Raw genomic sequence first — 25847 nt, 5'->3', positions numbered from 1 at the left:
GAGTTGCAACATGCGACAGGAGCTTAGACCACCTTGTCAGTTGATGTACACAACAGTCGCTGTGTTGTCCGTTCGGACCGCTGCAGCTGCCATATGCCCCAGGAGCCTCTGAAATTGTTTCAGTGGGACCGCCGTCCTGCCCTTGAATGAATTCAAGCCATTCAGCACCGACCGCGCACGTTCTGAATCAAACTCCATACCGAGATAAGACTTCCTCTGTGTCAAGGAGAGTTTTCTCTTTTCCCAGTTGACCCGAAGACCCAACAGGCTAAGGTGCTGGAGCACCAGGTCTCTGTGCTCGCATAACTGATCCAGAGACTGTGCTAGTATAATCATCAAGATAGTTCAGGATGCGAACACCTTGCTTTCTGAGGGGAACAAGAGCCTCCTCCGCAACTTTCATGAAGACACGGGGAGACAGGGACAGCCCGAAGGGCAGGACCTTGTACTGATATGCATGTTCTTCGAACACAAACCACAGAAATGGTTTCTGGCATGGAAGGATCGACACATGAAGTACACAGCCTTCAGGTTGATCGCGATTGGTCGTAAACCACTACCTTTCTTGGGTACAATGAAGTAGGGGCTGTAAAACGCTGTCTTCATATCAGCTGGAGGGACCAGCTCTATCGCATCCTTCACCAGTAGGAATGCGATCTTCACTCGCAAGACAGGAGCATCGTCCACCTTCACTGCCGTGAATCAGATGCCACTGAACTTGGGGGGATGCAGGGTGAACTGAATTGCATAGCCGAGTCTGATGGTCCGCAGAAGCCAGCGAGACGGGCTGGGTAGCGCTAGCCAGGCACCCAGATACCGTGCAAGCATGACCAGTGGAACCACCACCGTACCTGCAGTGGGGCAGCGAGATGGAGATGGAATCTCTAACCACCTGTACTGCCTGCTTGCAATGAAGGAGGATGCGTGTGGTCCGGTGTTGGTTAGTCCGTGACTCTCCATGCCCTCCTGGGACCCAGGGACAGAAAAAACCACACTCTGTCAATGTGCATTGGCTCGTTTAGTTTACACTCGGAGTGGATTGGTCTCTCTTAGCGAGATCCCAATTCATCGGTCACCGACATGACGTCAAGAGTGACTGACTGAAAGGGAACTAAATTTACTTTTGGTACTGCACTTTTGGTACTACTTTTGGTACTTTTGTACTTTTACTCAAAATCTGTCTTTACAACTTTTACTTGTAATGGAGTAATATTTGACCAGCAGTATCTGTACTTTCACTCGAGTAATGGAGTTGTGTACTTTGACCGCCTCTGCTGACGTGTTCAGTCTGTTCTTTACTTTCGTATTCAATTTTATGGGTGTGATACACTATAAATTGAGTCTGACACACAGATTGTTTGTGATTTCTCTTCCGCATCGACACAAACACTGTGTTTTGGTCAAGTATAAAGTTTATAGGAGACATCTAAATTTATTTTTGTCTTTTCATTTTTTTTTCTCTTCGGTTTTTTTCCCCCCAGGAAATGGCCAATTTAAGAATGAATTATTTTTCTTCTTCTTCTTCAGCTCAAAGCGGTGTTCAAGATAATGTTGAAGACACTGATAATTCTTTAAAAGAAAGGCTAGTATATATTTTATTTTGTTATTACTAATCTAACTTTGAATTAATCAATTGGAGATAAATATTTTTATATGAATTTACAGACCTAGGTTACTTGTTATGTGCTCTAGATAATAATAAAGAAATGTACATTATATTCAAAGCAACTTTATTTAAATAGTACATTTAGTTCACAATACTAATTCAAAATGCTTTTAACTTGCATAATAAAAGATAGAGAGAAATAAAATGTTGTAAAAAATATAAAATAAGTTCTATTTAAAAATGGTTTAAAATAAAAAAGTAATAGAATGTCTTTATAAAAGGACATAAATTGACACAACATTACAAATAAAATGTACATTTTTAATTTTTATTTAGTCAGGGAATGAAGGGCGAGGTTCACCATCATTTAGAGGAGAGCATTCGTCCATACATTGACCTGATTGACACTCTGCGCTCAGTTGGCATTCAGAAGGACTTGGCATTGCCGACTATCGTAGTGATTGGAGACCAGAGTTCTGGGAAAAGCTCTGTGCTGGAAGCACTGTCTGGAATTGCGTTACCAAGAGGAAGCGGTGAATTGGATATTCATATGTGTTTGTGTGTGTGTGAAATAGAGTGTTAACATTAAAATAATATTTTGTCAGCATCTGTTTTTCTACTGATTTTTGACAGGAATTGTCACTAGATGTCCATTAGAGCTGAGGCTGAGGAACGTAACAGGTGGAGTCAGCTGGAAAGCTGTTCTGTCTTACCATAAGAAGAAAATTGAAAAAAATACTAAAGCAGGTTAGTGAAAAATCTTGCAATCTCATTTTGTTTTCCTAATTGGTTCTAAATTTTAATTCCTACAACTAAATTTAAACCATGTTACAACACCTTTTCAAGTTTCTAACCAACTGTCAAGTTCAGCGAGCAAAAGGCCACGTTTGTCTTATGAGGAGAAGATGATTGAATTCGAGGATCCTTCATTAGTTGAAAAACATGTTGAAGAAGGTTAGTAAAACTCTTAAAATCTATTGTCCTTTCAGTGTTATTGATACATAACACGCAAATTGACAATCAGTAAAGACATTTCACAATATTATAACAGACCCGTTCACCATAAAGAATCACTGGCTATGTTTACATGCAGCAATTGGACTGAATTCATTCTGATTGATGAATCTGAATGTAGTGTTTACATGAACACTAAATATAGTGTTCATGCTGATGTGTGTGTTTCTATGTCACAAGCTTCAAATCAGATTTTTTTTTTTTTCTGGACATGCACACACTGCACAAATATAGAGTTTCTCACTGTTTGCACACAGAGGCGATTCAAGATGAAGTGGGGGCCCCAGGCAAAATTAATAGATGAGGACCTTCTAAAAGATTATTTTGTTAATATATCTTTGTTACCTAGATATATATTTATACAATATAAATAAAGTACATAAAGTAGTTAAAACACATATAATAGAACATAAATTCTTAATTTTTTAAAACAAAATGCTTATTCTTTAACAAAATATCAATCTTCATCTTTGCTACAGCAAATACTGTCACTATGTCCTTCAACACATTTGTATGTTCCACTTGAAATTAGTGCCAGCTGTTGACAGCCTCTCTTGGTTAATTTTTGACCCGAGGTATGTTTTTATCAGCTTTACTAGTTTTATTAGTTGACAACTAATTATGTTAACTCATCTAATATAATGTAGACGAGATAAATAATGTCAACTAAGTAAATGTAATTATATTTATTTATATTAATTCGTAGGCTCCCCACTGGCAGCAAGACACAATACCAAGGGATGCAAACTAATCATGAGTGACAAAGACAAGCACCCCCCACCCCCCCAAAAAAATCACTTGAATTCACTTTAAATGTTCACATTCATTCATGGAGAAGAAGCAGTGGTGGACGAAGTACACAAATCAAGTACTTGAGTAAAAGTACAGATACGTATAATAAAATAATACTCCAGTAAAAGTAAAAGTACTCCTTTTTCAATTTTACTTGAGTGAAAGTACAAAAGTACTCGATTTTTTATGTACTTAAGTAAAAAATTTTATATAGGCTGGCTACTTAATTTTATATTAGCACATATTTTTTTTTATAATCCTACTGCTCAAAATACCTGGAATTTTCTCAAAATAACCACTACATGGAGTCAAGATATATTTTTTGTTGTTGATATGGACTACGCTGACAAGAGTGATGTAGTAATGTTCACTGTGAAGCTTACACTGCGATGTACCTGAGAGAAAACAGATTTGTGACCCTGGACCACAAAACCATAAGGGTCAATTTTTTTAAATTGAGATTTAGGCATCATACGAAAGCTGATTAAATAAGCTTTCCATTGATGTTTTGTTTGTTAGGAAAGGATGATATCTATTGGAAAATCTGGAATCTGAGGGTGCAAAAAAATCAAAACACTGAGAAAATCACCTTTAAACTTGTCTAAATGAATTCTTAGCAATGCATATTACTAATCAAAAAATAAGTTTTTATATATTTACAGTAGGAAATTTAGAAAATATCTTCATGGAACATGGTTTTTGCCATAAAAGAAAAAAAATAATCATTTTGACTCATACAATGTATTTTTGGCTATTGCTACAAATATACCCCAGAGACTTAACACTGCTTTTGTGCTCCAGGGTCACATTTGATCATCAGATTTTCACCAGTAAGAAAAAAAGTGTTTTAAAATTTGTTGTTTTGCAGAACATCACAGTTATATATGACATGAGAATAAGGCCTGAAGTTAGGAAGAACATTTTCTCAAACCTTGTCTGTCCTGGCCAAATACTCCCAGAGGGCATCACTTCCCACTTTGATAATTACTGTAGTTACCATGTTCTGAACATCACAGCCTTTCTTTTTCCCCCAGATATAATATATCTAGGTGGTTGAATGAAAATATTTGGACTTTATTTTTAAAAATAACCTCAACTTAGCACCAGCAAGCTTGTTAGCTAGACAGTTAGCATCAGCTAACAATATTTACTTATTTTCAGTATGGTTATGAATAAACATTCATATCTGTCTACTTGGGTGGTTAATTCAAACAATATAAACGTTTATACTGTTGACAAACAATATAAAACAGACGTCACATAGGGATAAATGCGTAACATTTTAATACAACTGTTTATGTTATGGCAGCGGGAATTTGAACGTGCATTAGTCATTTTATTTAATCTGTGTTAATTTAATGTTTTGTTTTTTTGACCTAAGAGGCACAGATGCTGATGTGTTTGCATTCAAGCATTTCAGTGGGCTTAAATAGATCACCCTTTACAGAAGATTTAGTTCACAAACAACTGACAATTTTGACCTAAATATGATTTTCAGTTACAATAATTTATCTCAAAATTCGACATTAGTAACTTACTTTTAGCAGCATCAGGCGCACGCGCGCTCACAAGATCTCCCGGTTGTGAATTGAGTTCACTAGAGACTCGCACTAAACGGTTCATTTGAATCAGTGAGTTGTAGACTCGAGAACAGCTGCAATCGAATCATTCTAATTCGTGAATGAATCGTTTGGTGCGATTTGCGAACCGAAGAATCAGTTCGTTCTTGAATCAGACACCGCTTCTGCGTCTCAGAGCACGTGATATATTATAAGGAGTAACGATATGTTTTATGAAATGTAGTGAAGTAAAAAGTACGATCTTATGCTTTGGAATGTAGTGAAGTAAAAGTAAAAGTTACTTAAAATAGATAAGAAAGTTACTTAAAATAAAACTACTCCAGTAAAGTACAGATACTTGAAAAATGTACTTAAGTACAGTAACGAAGTAAAGCTACTCCGTTACTGTCCACCACTGAGAAGAAGGTGGAAAACAAAGACTTAAGATTAAAATGACATGAAATTACCATTATATCCAGTAGGTGGCAGCAGAGGATCACTCATTAGCTCAGTTGCCATTTCAACTCCCTAGTTTTTTCTCACATGTTGCTTTTGGATTTATTATAAAATGAAGTAGTAAGAGCAGGAAGTCACAAAGTCTCCTGTCATTTAAAAATAAGTAAATAAATGAATAAGCCCAGACACCAACAGCCTACTATGGTTAATTATTTAAATACTTAACTAGTTAACTACAACTTAAGTTAATTATTAATGGTATAATAAATAAATAATGCATTAAAATATTTGGCTTTTTTTATTATTATTTTTTTTTATTTAAAAATAAAAAATGTTCAAATACTGCCTGAAAAAGGACACACAGTGCTTTAAGTTATCTTTACCTGTAGAAGCTGCTAAAGGCAACACAGACTTGTTGCTGCTGTAGTTTTGTTACTCTGAATTTACTCTGCATACTTAACCTCTTGGGACCCGGCAAAACATTTTAGTATTTTTTCATGTCATTACATTGTTAAGAGCATTAAAAAAAAAAAAAAAAAAAAAAAAAAAAAAAAAACCTTATATGACCTATGTTATAACAGAATGATTTGATATACCATTTTTTCTTTATGCAAAATGTGTGTAAAATGGCCATAAACAGGTTTTCTCATTATATATAATGTATCAATAAACTAAATGCATATTAATGTTTTTTTAGGTGGGGGGGCAACATGTAATGAAAAAAGTATAATAATGGGCGTAATAATTGACAAGATTTTCATAATAATATGCAATATTTTATAGGAATATTGACATATAATTTATTTCCCTATTCATTTGTTGTGTCTCCCAAAATGCGTAATAAACATGCTTTTAGTCCCGGTGTCCACATATGAGGACATGTATGAAATCAACGTCCTGTTTTGCAACATAAAGTCATATTTTGATTTAAAACCCCATAACATTTTCCTGAGATGTTGATTTTTGACGCAGTTTAAAAATTAGCCAGATTTAAAGTTTAATTGCAAAATATTATCATTTTCCATAAGAGTGTCACTAAATTAATATTAGACATTTTTGAAGACCAAGGAGAGGGAATGGTCATGGTGAAACATCCAAACATTTAGTATCTCTGAAAAGCCCTGAATGTGCTTTGTACAGGACATCCAGACTTAAAACTGTGGCATGTATAATCTCAGAGAAATACACTAAAATATAATGTCTTCATATGAGGATGCAGGATCTTAGGAGGTTAAAGCACAGCTCTGTTTTGACATCGGCTTGTCGGATAGTATGTTAAGTTTACTGAAAAATTAAATTTTAAGTTGTTGACAGCTCTGGCATCTCAAGCCCCAGGCCATTGAGCAGTCCTTATTATCAAGCTCTGATGTATGAGCACAGTGCAAATACAAGAGTATATAAACTTGACTAAAGCGATCATGTTGAGAAACACATGGTTAATCATAATCATGCAGTGTGTGTTTTACAGCCCAGAATGAGTTGGCTGGAAAAGGGGTGAAAATCTGTGATGACCTCATCACTTTAGAGGTCAGGTCAGCGGATGTGTGTGACCTCACACTGATCGATCTACCTGGGAATCGCTCGAGTCCCAGTGCAAGGACAACCACAAGATATTGGAAACCAGGTATGCATTATAATCTGATTTTGTACTCCAGATTCAGTACCATATATATATCCAGTTTTAAAACTTCATGTCTTATAGATCCAACGTCTGATCATGAAATTTATTGAGAAGCCAGAGACTATAAACATGGTAGTGGTCCCATGTAACACAGACATTGCAACAACTGAAGCACTGAAAATGGCACAAGAAGTAGATCCTGAGGGTGTAAGAACTCTTGGTAATGAAGAGGATCATCTGCACAGCATCTCATATCTTTCAGCAAACAGAACATTTTAGAGAATAACTGTTTTGCTTTCACACAGCCATTTTAACCAAGCCAGACCTCATAGACAGAGGAACCGAGAAGAATATTCTGGCCGTTGTCCAGAACAAAGTGATTCCTCTCCGCAAAGGTTACGTCATGGTGAAGTGTAGAGGACAACAACAGATCGATGAGAAAGTTTCTCTGGTGGAGGCGACACAAATTGAGAGAGATTTCTTCCAAAATCATGACTTTTTCAGGTTACAATCTAAAGAAAATATAATTTGACTGTTGTTGACATGTTTCAGTTTATGCAGTATGCACTACTAAATATGTGAGTATTACACAAATTGAAACATACCCCTATAAACAAAATATTTACATAAGTCTCCCGACCAGGTGTGCGTTTCCAAAAAAAGAAATCCATGGTCTGTGTAATTACATCCACCTGACTAGTGACTGTTCTTTGTGTGAATGTCCACAAAACAGAAGACTTTCTTAATGTATAGCCTATAACCGGTAGGCTATTTTAGAATGGAAAAAGAAGAATAAGTGAGAATCAATGAATAACAAATAATTTATTGCTAATGTGAGAATAAAATGTAATCAACAAAAAAGTAACTGTGATTATGAGTAATTTAAAATGTAATACAATCTAATAACAAGGACTTATTTTTTTTGTAATCTGATTACGTAATTCAGATTACATGTAATCAGTAGTGACCAGCAGTGACTACTTTCACACAAACGCATTTTTGAAGCCCTGCTGTGTTAACAGAAACAGACTTGACAATTGGTTGTCTGTCACTCCATACATTCTGAGAAAGCTGCTGTGCCCTGCAGACACACACGTCTCGTTTTCATTGCGTGTTTTCATATGTGGTTTTGGTTACTTACAAAGAAGAGACAGAATTGAGTTGTGTGTAATCTGAAGGTTTTTCTCACACTGTGCCCTACATATTGTATAAAAGCTGATGACTAATAATGATGAACTTTTGCATGTCATGTCATGAAGACTATCCAGTGTTATGTACACTGTTTACACCATTTTCAACAAAAACCTTTTTGTGCGTTTGGCTAATCATTTACACAAAAACAGCATGCATAGGTTTCAAAGTGCCAAGTTTTTATGATACCATTAATGATACCAAATGATACCATTATTGTCGCCATGTAAAAAATTGTAAAAATGATGACATCATTCACATGCGTATTACATGTTTGGTCTTTAAGCACATGTGCACAGACATGCGTAAAAATGCATTTTAAAAATAACAATCATGAATCAAAACTTTAATCACATTTAAAGTCATATTGCACAAAAAAGTAACATTAATGCAAAATTATCAAAATTTTTTTCCTTGGTTATATTTCTGTTTTGTGCTCCCAGACATTTTCTGCTCATTTTCTTTTTTTTTTTTAAATCCTTATGCTATTTTCTCCTTAGCTTTCCTTAGTTTCCATTTTTTTAGTATAGTCGTTGATGTGTGCGTCAATATGAAGGGCCAAAAATCAAACTTGACTGAGGGCTGTGGGCCGAAATTAAATGCTGCATATATCCAACTATATCATAATAAAATCTTAAATTTAAAAATGTATTTTTAAATCAGATTCACTTATATTCTCTACATATTAATGGCATTTTACGAAGTGTTCCTTTTGTTTTTCTACAGACCCCTTTTGGATGAGAATAAAGCGACTATTAAATGTCTTGCCATCAAACTCACTCAAGATCTCGTCAATCATATTAAAGTAAGTTTGTAAATGCCTGTTTATATACAGTAAATATCAAATGTATTGAGAGACCATGATATTACACCACTGCAGTCTGAAGAAGGTACAAAAGCCAAAACAGTTAGGTGGCTCACTAGTTTTGAGCCTAAATCCTATATTCATTCTCATATTCATAATTTTTCTCTTATAACAAGTGTTCAGGAAAGATACTTTTTAAAGTAATGCATTCCAATTTTGTGTTACTAACTAACAAAGGAAACCAAAATGTTACTGTCACAAATTCAGCCTCTGTGGCTCCCTCCGATCATCACCAGAGGGAACCATCATTGGAGTACTAGTCTACCTTTCGGACTCATTTCCCACAATGCTCCGTGCTTGAGACTAATCACCTGCACAGGTGTGTGCTATTACCCTGCCTATTTAAGCTGTGCCTTCCCTGTGCTCATTGCGAAGTCTTGTTTTGCCCTGCATGCATTTCTGAGCATTTCTCCTGTGTCTGATTACCTGTTTATTACCTGGACTGTTTACCCATTGACGATTGATAGCTGCCTACCTACTCTGACCCTGCCTGCCTTGTTGTATTGTACTATTGTCTGTCTGCTGCCTGCCCTGACCCTTCTTACGAACTCTGTTTATGAATCTGCCCAGCCTTTGTTATATCTGACGCCAGTGACCGATCTATGCCTGTCTGATCTACCTTGTTATTTAATAAAGCTGCACATGGATCCAAATGCCACTGTCTCCGCATTACAGAAGACTTTGCCAGAAATAGATCCAACAGTGTTCTGTCATTTCACCACCGAGGTATCTGCTCAAGCATTGGTTCTGGCCACACACCAGCAACAACTTAACCAACTTACCTCGCTAACGGAGGAGATAGTAAAGACTTTGAAAGCCCTTCATTTGCAAGCACCGGAAGCTCAAGCTCCTTCTCCGAATCCATAGCCTCAAGCTCCGGTTGTGCCTATCTCCACCACCAGCCCTCGTTTGGCATTTCCCAAGAAGTTTGACGGCTCTCCCTCGAAATGTAAGGGCTTTCTACTCCAATGTTTCATGTTTGTTCACCAACAACACACTGTCTGTTCACTTCTCACTGGAAGGGCGTTGGAGTGGGCTACCACGGTGTGGAGTGAGACTCAGACTGTCTCCCCTTCCTTCTTGGCCTTCATCCAGCAGTTTAAGGAGGTTTTCGAACATCCCACTGATGGAAAGGAGGCAGGTGAGCAGCTGTCATCTCTACGCCAAGGAAGGAGATCAGCGTCAGACTATGCTCTCTCTTTCCGCACTCTCGCTACACAGACAGGGTGGCCGGAGGATCCACTCAAACTACACTTTTGCAGAGGTCTGAGCATGGAATTACAGTCTGAATTAGCCTGTTGAGATGAGGGGAAATCCTTGGATCAATTAATTGAGCTGGCCATTTGGATCGACAACCTCCTACGCTCTCGTCGTTAACCTCAGCTCTCTTCGGCTCCAGTCGGCACCACATCGTCACCTCCTGACATAGAACCCATGCAGACTGGCTTTACTTATCTCAGTGGAGAGGAGAGAGAGAGATGCATTCACCAACAGCTGTGCCTATACTGCGGATTACCTGGACACATGAGAGCTTTCTGTCCCACTCGTCCGCCTCGCAATCCATCTGCGGTGAGTTCGAATTCTAGTTCTTCCACTGCTTTAGAGATTCCAGTCACGTTAAAGATAAATGGGCAGATCACAGAAGCTACGGCTTTGATTGACTCGGGGGTTGCAAAAACTCATAACATTCCCCTTGTTCCTTATGTGTCTCACTTGGCAGTGGCAGCATTAAATGGCCGACTGCTGGGCACCGGCCGAATTCATTTCCCCACGAAAGACATACAATTATGCACTGGAGCTCTTCACACCAAATGTATCCGACTCTTTGTCTTCCAATCTCCAAGAACACCTATCATTCTGGGACTGCCTTGGTTGGAGAAGCACAATCCCTCAATCTCCTGGTCCGAAGGACAGATTGTGCAGTGGTCAGACTTCTGTCGACAGAATTGTCTCAACGCTACTCCAGTCAGAAAGGAGAAGGAGGGCAAGCTGGTGTTCCAACTGCCTGCTGAATATCACAATCTCACAGAGGCCTTCAGTAAGACCAAGGCGTCTCAACTACCTCCTCATAGAACAAGTGACTGTGCCCTCAATCTCACATCCTCCCAAGTGAAGGGTTTTCCCCTTATCACAACCTGAAGTTGAGGCTATAAAGTTCTATATTGAGGAGGAACTCTCTACAGGTTTTATTCGGAGGTGGATGGAGGTCTTCGTCCCTGTATCGATTACTGAGGACTCAATGATATCACCGTCAAGTTTCGCTACCCCTTGTTTCTAGTCCCTGCAGCCCTGGAACAGTTCCGAAAGGTTCTACACCAAGCTGGATCTGTGCAGTGCATACAACCTCATTCGCATCCAAGAGGGCGATGAATGGAAGACTGCATTCTCTACTACGACTGGGCACTATGAGTATCTGGTTATGCCATTCAGGCTTGCGAACAGTCCTTCAGTATTCCAGGCCTTCATCAATGATGTGTTCAGAGACATGTTAAACCACTGGGTCATCGTTTACATAGATGACATCTTAATCTACTCAGAGTCATACGAGAATAATGTCAAGCAGGTTCGGGCAGTCTTACAACGTCTCATCAACCACCAGCTATATGCCATAGCCGAAAAGTGTGAGTTCCACCAGGAAACTGTATCATTCCTCAAGTACGTGATCAGTTCGGGAGGGGTAGACATGGACGACAAGAAGGTTCAAGCCATTGTCAACTGGTCTCTACCTGCCAGCTTAAAGGAACTGCAACGCTTTCTAGGATTCGCCAACTTCTTTCGGAGATTCATTCGTAACTTCAGTACTATAGTGGCTCCCATGACTTCAATGGTTAAAAAGGGTAGTCAGCGCCCCGAATGGTTTTCAGCAGCCCGTTCCGCCTTCCAAACCCTCAAGGAGAGGTTTACTACTGCACCTATCTTGCACCATCCCGACCCAGAGCGAGAGTTCATTGTGGAAGTGGACGCATCTAGCACGGGCATTGGGGCAGTTCTCTCACAACGACAGGGTAACCCGCCTAAACTTTATCCCTGCGCCTTTCACTCCAGCAAACTCAGTCCCACTGAGCAAAATTATGACATGGGTAACTGAGAACTTCTTGCCGAAGTCTAGAGTATCTGAAATCAGCCAAGACACTCAATCACGACAGGCAAGGTGGTCACTGTTCTTTACTAGATTCTCCCAGCCAAGAATCCATCCTTCCATCTACCATCATTCTCGCACCCATTCAATGGGACATCATAACTGAGATCACAGACGTTCAAACCACCGAACCACCACCAGCCGGAACCTCCACCTAACCTCACCTTCGTACCTCAAGCCTTACGACAAAGAGTCATTCAGCTAGTTCACTATGAATCTGCCCAGCCTTTGTTATACCTGACGCCAGTGACCGATCTATGCCTGTCTGACCTACCTTGTTATTTAATAAAGCTGCACATGGATCCCAACACCACTGTCTCTGCGTTACAGTTATGTTTATCTAAAGTCATTTTTTACTTATTAATATGGTTGAACTGGATAATTGAAGGCAAGCAATAAAGACACTAGTTAAAAAAAGGGATTCAAAAGTATTTTTTGTGTTAACATTATTGCAGGTTTGTGTCATTCTGAGTTTGCCTTTAAAAAATTTTTTTTGATTTTGATGAATACTGAACAAACTGTTTGTTTGTTCTTTTCAGTAAATGCATGTTGACATTTAGTCTAGAACTACAAACCCGATTCCAAAAAATTTGGGACACTGTACAAATTGTGAGTAAAAAAGGAATGGAATAATTTACAAATCTCATAAACTTATATTTTATTCACAATAGAATATAGATAACATATCAAATGTTGAAAGTGAGACATTTTGAAATGTCATGCCAAATATTGGCTCATTTTGGATTTCATGAGAGCTACACATTCCAAAAAAGTTGGGACAGGTAGCAATAAGAGGCCGGAACAGCTGGAGGACCAATTTGCAACTTATTAGGTCAATTGGCAACATGATTGGGTGTAAAAAGAGCCTCTCAGAGTGGCAGTGTCTCTCAGAAGTCAAGATGGGCAGAGGATCACCAATTCCCCTAATGCTGCGGCGAAAAATAGTGGAGCAATATCAGAAAGGAGTTTCTCAGAGAAAAATTGCAAGGAGTTTGAAGTTATCATCATCTACAGTGCATAATATCATCCAAAGATTCAAAGAATCTGGAACGATCTCTGTGCGTAAGGGTCAAGGCCGGAAAACCATACTGGATGCCCATGATCTTCGGGCCCTTAGACGGCACTGCATCACATACAGGAATGCTACTGTAATGGAAATCACAACATAGGCTCAAGAATACTTCCAGAAAACATTGTCGGTGAACACAGTAGACCATGCCATTCGCCGTTGCCAGCTAAAACTCTATAGGTCAAAAAAGAAGCCATATCTAAACATGATCCAGAAGCACAGGCGTTTTCTCTGGGCCAAGGCTCATTTAAAATGGACTGTGGTGAAGTGGAAAACTGTTCTGTGATCAGACGAATAAAAATTTGAAGTTCTTCTTGGAAAACTGGGACGGCATGTCATCCGGACTAAAGAGGACAAGGACAACCCAAGTTGTTATCAGCGCTCAGTTCAGAAGCCTGCATCTCTGATGGTATGGGGGTTGCATGAGTGCGTGTGGCATGGGCAGCTTACACATCTGGAAAGGCACCATCAATGCTGAAAGGTATATCCAAGTTCTAGAACAACATATGCTCACATCCAGACATCGTCTCTTTCATGGAAGACCTTGGATTTTCCAACATGACAATGCCAGACCACATACTGCATCAATTACAACATCATGGCTGCGTAGAAGAAGGATCCGGGTACTGAAATGGCCAGCCTGCAGTCCAGATCTTTCACCCATAGAAAACATTTGCCGCATCATAAAGAGGAAGATGCAACAAAGAAGACCTAAGACAGTTGTGCAACTAGAATCCTGTATTAGACAAGAATGGGACAACATTCATATTCCTAAACTTGAGCAACTTGTTCCTCAGTCCCCAGACATTTGCAGACTGTTATAAAAAGAAGAGAGGATGCCACACAGTGGTAAACATGGCCTTGTCCCAACTTTTTTGAGATGTGTTTATGCCATGAAATTTAAAATCAACTTAATTTTCCCTTGAAATGATACATTTTCTCAGTTTAAATATTTGATATGTCATCTATGTTGTATTCTGAATAAAATATTGAAATTTGAAACTTCCACATCACTGCATTCTGTTTTTATTCACAATTTGTACAGTGTCCCAACTTTTTTGGAATCGGGTTTGTACAGTAAGATCATGTTCACACAGCGCACACAACGCCTCTGCACTTACTCCTACTTTCTTTCAATATGGGGACAGGAGAATTGTCAGTCAATACATGGGGAAACAAAGTAACTGGTGTTACTTTTATAAAAGTAACGTAAAAAGTAATGTAAGTGAAAAAGTAATGCTTAAACCCCAATTCCAGAAAAGTTGGGACGTTTTGTAAAATGCAATAAAATCAAGAATATGTTATTTGTTAAAAGGGTCATATGACATTTGCTAAAAACAACATTATTCTGTGTATTAAGTATAATGCAATGTGTTTATGCGGTTTAAGGTTCAAAAAACACATTATTTTCCATATAATGTACATTATTGTTGCTACTCTATAACCCGCATTTCGACTGAAATGTCGATTTTGACAAAGCTCATTGTTCTGAAAAAGCAAGGTGTCTTAAGCGAGGTGTGAATGCCTTAAGCGTGTGATGGAAATGTTACGCCCCTCACCATACTGTGATGCCGTGTGTCCCGGCACGATGAGACAAAACCAATAAAACCCATTACAAACAAGGCATTTGTTTCATCCAGTGATGACATAATTACTGATTATAATGACTTATACTGAAGTTATGCCTTCTTTCTTTGCGTGAACATCTGGGCGGCGTTATGCAAATATTCCCACATCGATACATAGAAGTGGGGGTGTGTTAGAATGAGCCGTTTTAGGTAGGAGTGGTTGACAACTTTTATAAAGAATATCTCTTTGGATTTGACACTTTACAGATCTTCTTTATGCACCAAGAGCTTGTAACACTCCAAAGAGAAAAGAAAAATTGAATTCACATCATATGACCCCTTTAATTCTCTTTGGTACAAAAATAAGTACAAAGAACATATTTCCAAAGTTTTCACTGACCAACGTAAATATATTTTATAAATATTAACAAATTTTAATTTTGATGGCTGCAACACACTAATTAAAAGTAATAAGGTTAGAATATAGAATATCCATGTTAAACTGTTTTGAAACAGTTCACAGTAAGCAGGTAAATTGGTATAGGTGAGGGGATCATGTTTGGGTATAAAAGGAGCATCTCAGTCTTTGCAAGCAAAGCTGAATCATGGCTCACCACTTTGTGCCAAATTTCATGTGAGAAGTGTAATTTTTGAAAGCAAAATCAAATTTAGGTCTTTTACTAAGTATTATATATAATAATGCAAAAAGATCCAGGGAATACAGAGAAATCTCAGCTTGTGTAGGGCAAAGCAGGAAAGCTTCAGGTGAATATGCTAACGTTTGAGCCCTCAGATGGCATTGCAAAAGAAACCGTCATACTGCAGTGTTAAATATAGCCACATGGGCTCAGGAGTACTTCAGAAAACTGCTGTCACAAAGTCTGCCGCTTCATCAAGAAATGCAACTTAAATCTCTGTTACTCTAGGAGAACGTTCTATTGCAATTCTATGCAGTGATACTGCCGGGTTCTCTGGGCCAGAGCTCATCTCAGATGTCAAAAACACAGTGAAAATGTGTGCTGTGGTAAGATAATTCCACATTGCGATTTATTTCTGTTAAAAATTATGTTGAGTTCTCATTCCCAAAGACCAAAGGGATCATCCAGACTCTTATTTTCAAGAATAGCCTACATAATGTTGAACAAGACTTCACTTTAAACCCTTAAAATAAATAACATTTCTGCAATTGTTTAACTTTACTTGTCATGTAAGGTTTACTTTGTCTACCTTGAGCCACAAAAGGCATTTCCAAAAAGCGAGTCCAATGACCATAAACAGCAAAGCCTGCATTGACTGTTGCGCTCTTTACAAATTCAAATGTTTCCGCTTCAAACGTCAGGTTTTACGGCAGGCTAATTGAATGCTTATTGGCTCTCGACTGCATTCTCCACAGATTGTGACATGCCATGTTTCTGGTGAGATGTGTTTGAATGGTGCACGAGAGCCATCACGAGTTCACAGAGTGGATCCGGAAAATAATCTGGATAATATTTTCAGCGATTAACTATTTAAATTCTGCTATGCACCTCACACAAACCTACTGTATTCCGCCAGAGAGGACTGTGGCTGCAACACATTGTCATTTGGGTCACTTTTGGTACTGCTTTTGACATTTTTGCAATAAATAAATGATTGATAAGTGAATTGGTAACACTTTACAATAAGGTTTATTAGTTAACATTAGTTAACATGAACTAAGAATGAACAATACTTCTACAGCATTTATTAATCTTAGTTAATGCTAATTTCAGCATTTACTAATGCTTTTTTAAAATCACAAGTTGTGTTTGTTAACATTAGTTAATTCACTGTGTGCTAACAAGAACTAATGATGAATGATTGTATTTTTATTAACTAACGAATAAATATAAATGATGAATAAATACTGTAATAAATGTATTGTTCATTGTTTGTTCATGTTAATTAATACATTAACTAATGTTAACAAATGACACCTTACTGTAAAGTGTTACCAAATATTTTAATGCTATATGATTACTAAAATGGTTATTTTTAATTTTATTCATATCCTTTTAATATTCGCCATAAAATGGGTAGGTTTAGGTTTGGGGTAAGTTACAGGGGTCATATGATGTGATTTCAAGTTTTCCTTTCTCTTTGGAGTGTTACAAGTTCTTGGTGCATAAAGAAGATCTAAAGACTAAAGTCTCAAATCCAAATAGATATTCTTTATAAAAGTTAAGACTTGTTAAGACACACCCCCACATATCTATGTCATGATGTGGGATATTCTTTATGAAAGTGAAAGTGAAAGTGAAAGTGACGTGACATTCAGCCAAGTATGGTGACCCATACTCAGAATTTGTGCTCTGCATTTAACCCATCCGAAGTGCACACACACAGAGCAGTGAACACACACACACTGTGAACACACACCCGGAGCAGTGGGCAGACATATGCTGCGGCGCCCGGGGAGCAGTTGGGGGTTCAGTGCCTTGCTCAAGGGCACCTAAGTCATGGTATTGAGGGTGGAGAGAGCGCTGTACATTCACTCCCCCCACCCACAATTCCTGCCGGCCCGAGACTCGAACTCACAACCCTTCGATTGGGAGTCCGACTCTCTAACCATTAGGCCACGACTTCCTTATAAAAGTTAAGACTAAGTTAAGACACACCCCCACATGTCTATGTCACGATGTGGGAATATTTGCATAACACTGCCCAAATGGTCATGCAAAGAAAGAAGGCGTAACCTTTGATTCTCACTGTAGTATTGTTGTTTCCGCCAGCACCACGTTGTGGAGACGCTGTTTCGTTGTGAAAGCGAAAATAATTAGTTTGGCCTTCCAAAAGAGGACACAACTAGAAATCAGTGGTTAATTTGTATTTAAAACACTGTTCCAGAACAGTTCAACCCAAATATTCAGATGTGAGCAGCACATTTTGTGGAGGACTGTTTCCTGATCCTTGGAGAGAAGACTACAGTACCCGCTGTTCTGACTCACAGACTGTAAGTACATTTACATATGTAAAAGATTTGCCACTGATGATTCAAATGTGAGTTCTGAGCAGTGTAGTAGCACTTGTTGTTTGTTGTTTCTCCAATCACAAATGCAGACATGGTTTTATGTTTATGCGGTGTGATGCAACGCAACACAAAATGCGTAAAAACAGGGTATAAGTCATTATAATTAGGTCCCCAATGGATGCAACAAATGCCTCGTTTGTAATGGGTTTTATTGTTTTTGTCTTGTCTCGCTGGTGTTCTGACCGGGACATGAATCACAGTATGGCAAAAGGCTTAACATTTCCGTCACACTCTTGAGGTATTCAGCCAATCACAAAGCACTGAATAGCTGGCCAATCATAGCACAACTCACTTTTCAGACCGATGAGCTTTGTAAAAAACGACGAGGCATAGAGGATAGACAATAATGTACAGTATGTGAAAAATAATATGTTTTTTTAAACCTTAAACCACATAGACACATTTCATTACACCAAATACACCAAATAATAAACATCATACAAACATCAAACTGTATGACCCCCTTTAAGGTTAAATCGCTTATTGATAAAATGATAAAAAATGCATTGATAACAATATTTTAATGATATCACTTCCAGCTTAAACCAGCTAAGATCAGCTAATCAGCTTAGGCCGGTTTTAGCAGTTTTTTTCAGCAGGGATAAAATATATGTAAATATTTTATGTTTTTTTAGCTAAAGTGATTTGTACATTTTAAACATTGAAATACGTCTAAATTGTATGTTTTAGTATCAAGAAAAATTAACAAAAATGTAAGTTTTGTGCTTGTAAATGTTACATATTAATACCTACGTACTGTATAAACAATGAGAACAGGCTGCAGTGACAGAAGCAAAAGCAAACGTCTATCATGGTGTGGGGTTGCATTGGTGCAAACGGCATGGGTGACTGGCTTTTGTGCGAAGGTACCATTGACATGGAGGCATATATTGGAATTATACAGAGAAATATACTGCCATTAAGATCTCGTCTTTCATGGAAAGTCCATGGTTATTAGATCAAGACAATACCAGCTCTCATTCTGCATTTGCTACAACAGCGTGGATTTGTAGAGACAGTCCAGATCTGACTCCCACTGAAAATATATGACCAGTCATTAAAAGGAGAATAAGACAACGATGATCACAGCCTGCTGAACATCTGAAATCTTGTATAAAGCGAGATTGGACAAAAATTTTACTCGCAAAACTTTAACAATTAGTATCCTTAATTTCCAAACAATGAAACATTGTAATTAAAAGGAAAGTTGATGTGACACAGTGTTAAACATGCCTCTGTCCCAAATGTATGTATATTGTATATTGTAAAGTGAAAGTGAAAGTGACAGGACAGTGATGTGACATACAGCCAAGTATGGTGACCCATACTCAGAATTTGTGCTCTGCATTTAAACCATCCAAAGTGCACACACACAGCAGTGAACACACACACACCGTGAACACAAACCCAGAGCAGTGGGCAGCCATTTATGCTGCGGCGCCCAGGGAGCAGTTGGGGGTTCGTTGCCTTGCTCAAGGGTACCTCAGTCGTGGTATTGAAGATGAGAGAGCGCTGTACATTCACTCCCCCCACCTACAATTCCTGCCGGCCCGAGACTCGAACTGTAGCTATATTTGCAAAATAAATTTAAGTTTGTAAGTGAAAACATTGGAATTTTTTTCTTTGTACTTTAGTCAATTAAATAAAAGTTAAAGATAATAAACAGATAACATATTCTTGATTTTATTGCATATCACAAAACAGCACAACTTTTCTGGAATTGGGGTTGTAGTTACTTGAAAAAAGTAAACCGATTATGTAATTCACATGACTTGTAATGCATTACCTCCAATGCTGCTTACAATATCCACTGTGCATCTGTTGGGTTTATTATATCTATTTTATATTCATCACTGTCAGAAATCACTGCCAAAGCTGGATGAACAGATAAAAAAGCAGCTGTGGGATGTGAGGAATGAGCTGAAGAAGTGTGAAGCTGGACCACCACAGGACCTGAAGGGAGCCAAACAATTCCTCATTAAAGTAAGAATTTGATTAACTCAAGCTATCATCACGCTTCTCACAATTATTATTAGGGCTGAATCACAGCATAGTGATATAATTAGGTAGGTGACACTTTAGTTTATGACCAATTCTCACTGCTAACTAGCATGCATATTACTAGCATATTGGTTAATCCACCCCACACCTAAATTTAACAACCACCTTACTAACTATTAACAAGCAGCAGTTTAGGAGATTATTGAGGCAAAAGTTATAATTAATAGTTAATAGTGAGAATTGGACCATAAATTAAAGTGTGACCATTAGATAAGTTATGTTTATGCTACTAACCATAGAAACATCTGATGAAAAAATAATATGAAAATGACATTTTCCTCTAAATGATTTAGTATTGTCAAATTGGCAAAATCAATAACAAAGTTTCTCAATAAGAGTGAAATCCACACCAATTTGAAATTTATGAAAAACCATACTTTAAAAAGAAAGAAGAAGAAGAAAAGAAAACTCACCCTAAAATGATTGCCAAATTTGCTGGAAATTAGACAATGCATTGGTATGGTAATGAAAAAAAAGATTAATTTTCTTAATTTAATTGGCCTGTATGTTGTAAGCACAATGATTAAATGTCTCAAAACATTCTGAAGACATTGCAAAGGTAACCCAAATATCTTTATTTGAATAAATAATTTATATAAAGAGTTTTGGGATATACCTTTGGTATGAAGAGTTGTATTCATACTGTGTTGATGGTTTAAGAGTGAATAAAAAAGTATATTATACACTATTAAAAATAAAGGTGCTTTAAAAGGTGCTTCACATGCCATAGAAGAACCATTTTTGGTTCCACAAAGAACCATTCAGTCAAAGGATCTTTGAGGAACAATCTCTTTCTTACTTTTTTATAATCAGAAGAACCTTTTTTCACTACAAAGAACCTTTTGTGAAACAGAAAAGTTCTTCAGATGTTAAAGGTTTTTTTATGGACCCATTTAGACAAAAAGTTTTTTCTAGGGCAACATGAAGCACCTTTATTTTTAAGAGTGTAACATCCCCTAGCACAGAACATTTGTAAAATGTTAAACAATTGAGAGAATTATTAGACTAAACATTGTCACATTAGACATGGTGCCTCTGTTGAAGATGTCATCTGTAACCATAGAACTTGGTGTGGTATTATCTCTGTGTTGTCAATTCATATTTTATCTTTTTTTCCAAGTTAACAATGCCTCCTTTACCTCAATGCTAATATAATTTAAAACATGCTCACATAACAAATATTATTATTTCTTTCTCACAGATATTAATAAGATTCAATGATAAAATCAAGTCCTTATCATTAGGAGAGATGATCATTAAGGAAAATTTGTTTGTCCAGCTTCGGTCTGAATTCAAGAAGTGGAATGATGGTCTTAATGACACAAAGACGTCCTGTCAGTACATTTTCAAATTTAATACTTGCTGATATTCAGACCAACAGCACGACTGTGAAATGATATTGTTTAATAAACAAGTTAATATTGAGTCACTTACATTTCAGACTTAGTGACACAATTTCTTTCTTTGCTCTGACAACAAAGTAAAAGCAGATACAAACTGTGAAAAGTGCTGCTGGACTGAACATCAGCACCCTTTTGAACCTTTTTTGAAAGCTTTTATAAGATTTTTTTTTTGCATTCTTATATTTAAAAAATCCCTCTTGCTCCCAACAAGTTGACAGTTCGAGGGAGCTTAGCCAGAATTACAGAGGAAGAGAACTGCTCGGCTTCAGCAACTACAGAATTTTTGAGATGATTTTGCAGGACCGTGTGGCTAAACTTAAAGAGCCAGCCATCGAATCACTCAATTCCATTAAAGGTACTCTTACACATCTTTGTTCAACTAGAAACTAAAATCAAAGCATTACTGTACACTTAGAATGTTGTTGTAGTATCATATCTGAATTATTAAGCCTAAAATATTTGTGGCTGTTTGTCTTTTTGTTTTACTTTTGAAGACATTATTCTCAAGCAATTCACTGACGTGTCTCACCAGTGTTTCCGAAACTACCCTGTTCTTCTAAATACCACTATGGTAAATATTGCTCCATATTTGTGTCAAAGGCCATGTACACACTGTAAAGTTTAAGGAGTGACAACCGCATTTAAAAATGGAAGTGAATCTAAATCCCCTAAATTACAGTTTCATGTGTGTACGGAACAGAACTCACTCTCAAAACTGCGATGATTGACATTGTTGTAACCATATCAACATTTTGCTGTCTCATGCACTTTTATATCCACTTTTTTGACAAAAGTAATATTACAGTAATTTTTTACGATGTTTTGTTCATGTTTGGAAGGTTGCTCAGCAGAGCGTGCTCTTCAAGTGTTGCCATGTCCACTTATTATAAGCATCACTTATTACATTGTGTCTTTGGACTTATTGTTTTGGGCTAGGCTTATAAAGCGATAAAGAAGGCAAGTGAAAGGCCGCTATATTTTGGTATGTGGCTTAACTCCAAGTTAACACATTTGGATTTGAATTTATTTTGAGTTTGCTCTTGTTTATTGTTGCTGTTGTTTTATTTTATTTTTTTCTAGCAAGATTAGGCAACACTAGCGAGTCAAAGCGTACCCTATGATTTCTTTCACCACACATACAGAAAATATAACTCTTATATGCATTTAAATACATCATTAATAACTAGTTGTTCAGTTTGGTTCCATGCAAACTGCATAGAATTTCTGAAAATGCGGTTGTCACTAGCTGCATTTTTTGGGAGTCAATTCAGTTGTAGAATACGTAACCTCGGTTCCCTTAGATAAGGGAATGAGCATTGTGTCAAGGGATGCTATGGGGAATCTTATATTTACTCTGAATACTCAAACCTGATTTGTTCACATTTGTGTAGCTCTGCATGAACAACATGACACATCAGCCCACCAAAAGGGGTGGGGCCAACTACTATATATTAGCTCTGAGCGCCATTTCATCAGAATCTTTTGACTGATTTGACAGTTGTAGACGCGCATGCAGCTTTATAGCAGCACAACTGTGAAATTATATTGTTTAATAAACAAGACGTTAATATACTATCTACCAGGGATAGGCAGCGTCGGTCCTGGAGTGCCGCTGTCCTGCAGAGTTTAGCTTTAACTCGTATCAAACACACCTGAACAAGCCAATCAAGGTCTTCAGGATTAATAAGGCTACAGACAAGTTAGGTTTTTTTTTTCAGGGTTGGAACTAAACTCTGCAGGACATCGGCACTCCAGGACCGACTTTGCCTACCCCTGCTATATACCAATAGACTCAGTGTCACTAATTACTTGGTCTTCTTTTGCACTGACAATAAAGCAAGTCAAAGCAGATACAAACAGTCAAATTGCTGTTGGATTGTACATCAGCACCCTTTGAACCCTGTTCAGATTTTATAAGAAAAAAAAAATTAAATTACATGGAAAAAAAAATCCCGCTTGCTCCCAACAAGTTGACAGTTTGAAGGAGCTTAGCCAGAATTACAGAGGGAGGGAACTGCATATCTAGTATTTGAGATAATTTTGAAGCCGTACCCTAGGCACTGAAGCCTGATTTGTTCACGTTCATGTAAGTGCACAAACAAATTGCACTTAAGCCTGCCAAAAGGGTTTGGGTCGACTGCTATACATGTCAGCTCTGAGCACCAATTCATCAGAATCTTTTGACTGTTAGCGAAGCAGCGTATGCAAAACACCGTCCTTAATCTCAGGAAACCATGGTTACGTTTAGTAACCGAAGTGTTCCCTTTAGAACAGTCTCTCCCATTGCGTCAAGGGACGCTATAAGGAATGCATCCAATAGTGCCGTGCTATAAGCAAAGACAGAATGAAGCCACTCTGCGAGTCCAGCCACTGGGCTGGGGCCCACATAACTAGACCTTCTCCACTTACAGAGGGGATTAAATTAAGCAAAAAGAATCTGTGCCTGGCGGGCAGGGACATCCAAGTTATAAAACCTGGTGAAGGTAGACAACGAAGACCAGCCAGCAGCCGCAAACACAGATATCACTGATAGGAATTCCGCTGGATCAAGCCCAGGAGGAGGCCATTCACCAGGTGGAATTGGCTCTAACTCAAATAGGACACTGTGAGCCCACAGAGGCATAAGCTAGGGCTATAGTTATAGCATCAACTATCCAGTAAGGTAGCCTCATGACTGGCAGCCCTTTAGAGTGGCCTCCGAAGCAAACAAAGAGCTGCTCTGAATGCTGGAAGTGGATAGAGTGCTCTACGTACACTCTAGGAGCCCGAACCAGGCAGAGTAAATTCAGACCCTGCTCAACTTCTGGGTTGGGAACAGCCAGAAGGGAGGTGACTTATGCTGTGATGAGGGGCACTGATCCTTATGTGTAAAATACACTGGTGAGTCGAGGTATTGCGGGAGAGTGAAGCATGCTGGACTTGTGCCGGCATAAGTTCACTCATGCCCGACAAGTCAGTCCCATTGCCCTGCCGAAATGGGAGAGCAGACGAGTGAGGAGAAACAGCAAGTGAAACAGGGAGAAACTCATGCTCTCGCAGTGAGAGCAGTCTGTCCCGGTGAGCACAGCATCAGTGTAAATGCTTCCCAAGAAAGCGACGCACTCACTGTACCTGTCTGAGTCATGCAGGGGCTCCCTGCACGAGCCTCACTCGATGTGCAACATTTGAAACAGCTTTGCAGTGAAAATTTGCTAAGGAAATGCTCTTTTAGGTCACTGGATTGCTGCAGGGGAAGTGCCGAGTAGGATTAAAGCTTCTTCCTGCTTCTTCTCTTCAAAGTCCAGCGAGGAGATGATCTTCCCACTGAAGGAGAAAAATTCTGATGGCGTTCAGAGCTAACTCACATAGCCGTTGGCCCCACCCCTTTTGGCGGTCTCTGAAACATCTGTTTGTGCAGCTATACAAACGTGAACAAATCAGGCTTCAGAATTCAGAGTAAGCAGGAGTTTCCCCATAGCTTCCCTTGACTCAACATTCGAATGGGAACATCAACAATTGTGAAAAATTCTGTCAGTTGACTTCTTGTTCCTCTGTATTTCTTCACTTGACATCATAGAACAAAATTGACAATATTCAGTCAAGCCAGCAAGCCAAAACAGAGCAGCGGATCATGGATCAATTTGAAATGGAAAGCATGATCTACACTCAAGATCCCATCTACTTGAAGTTCTTGAATGAGATTAGTGGCGAGAAATTTTCCGAAGCGCAATTACCTGTCCTTGACATAAAAAGCAAGTACAGTGAAATGCTGCAGGCGTATTATGAGGTACATCTTGTCTTCAGTAATGAATTTGAAGCTTTGTTCAGAGAGAAGTATCTTAGTGGCTCTTTGTTTTCTTTCAGATTGTGGTGCAGAGGATGGCTGACCAACTTCCAATGCTGATCTCCTTCTACATGCTAAAGGAGACTGCTGAGCTCCTGTGTACTGACATGCTGAGTATACTGGAAGCGGCAAATGTGAGCGAGCTCTTGTTTGAGGACTCTGACCTCAGCAAAAGACGCAAAGACTTGCAGACTCGTCTGGCCCGTTTGACAGCTGCTCACGAAGAACTTAATGATTTTATTTGAGAGATCAAAGGATGTTATCTTACATTATACATAATATAGCCAATTTGACAGCTTGATCCATGAGAATCTTTTCAGCATATGGACACATATTATCCTAACCACCATATAATAGTTTTTCAATAATGTTAAATAAGTTGCTGATCTTTTTAATACAGCTAAAAACTTAATCCATAAAAATTTATTTAGCATATACAGTTTTTGATATATTGCTTGATTTCTTTTTTTTCTTTAAACCAAATACCTGCAGTGTAACCCTTTCACTGTAATTGTCTTTCGGAACATGCTGCACAACTCCTTGTTCAAGCTCTTGTTCTGTCCAGGCTAGACTATTGCAACGCTCTCTTGGCAGGTCTTCCAGCCAGTTCTATCAAACCTTTACAATTAAT

At 38.3% G+C, this 25847-nt stretch overlaps 1 protein-coding gene across 1 annotated transcript; it reads left to right on the top strand.

Annotated features, from left to right (window-relative positions):
• The first annotated feature begins 1340 nt into the window (after positions 1-1340).
• Positions 1341-25847, top strand: LOC109073822 (interferon-induced GTP-binding protein Mx3-like). Its single transcript, XM_042736318.1, is given in 15 exon segments — positions 1341-1582; positions 1943-2139; positions 2240-2353; positions 2453-2560; positions 6896-6999; positions 7001-7051; positions 7130-7268; positions 7354-7552; positions 8966-9044; positions 19790-19912; positions 21192-21324; positions 21605-21748; positions 21888-21964; positions 24950-25159; positions 25237-25847. Coding segments are annotated over 15 exon segments (2001 nt in total). The 5' UTR covers positions 1341-1484; the 3' UTR covers positions 25462-25847.

Source organism: Cyprinus carpio, chromosome B13 (genome assembly GCF_018340385.1).
Source record: "Cyprinus carpio isolate SPL01 chromosome B13, ASM1834038v1, whole genome shotgun sequence".
Classification (NCBI taxonomy): domain Eukaryota; kingdom Metazoa; phylum Chordata; class Actinopteri; order Cypriniformes; family Cyprinidae; genus Cyprinus; species Cyprinus carpio.
The sequence above is the reverse complement of the archived record's forward strand: the minus strand, read 5'-3'. Positions and strand labels throughout refer to the sequence as shown.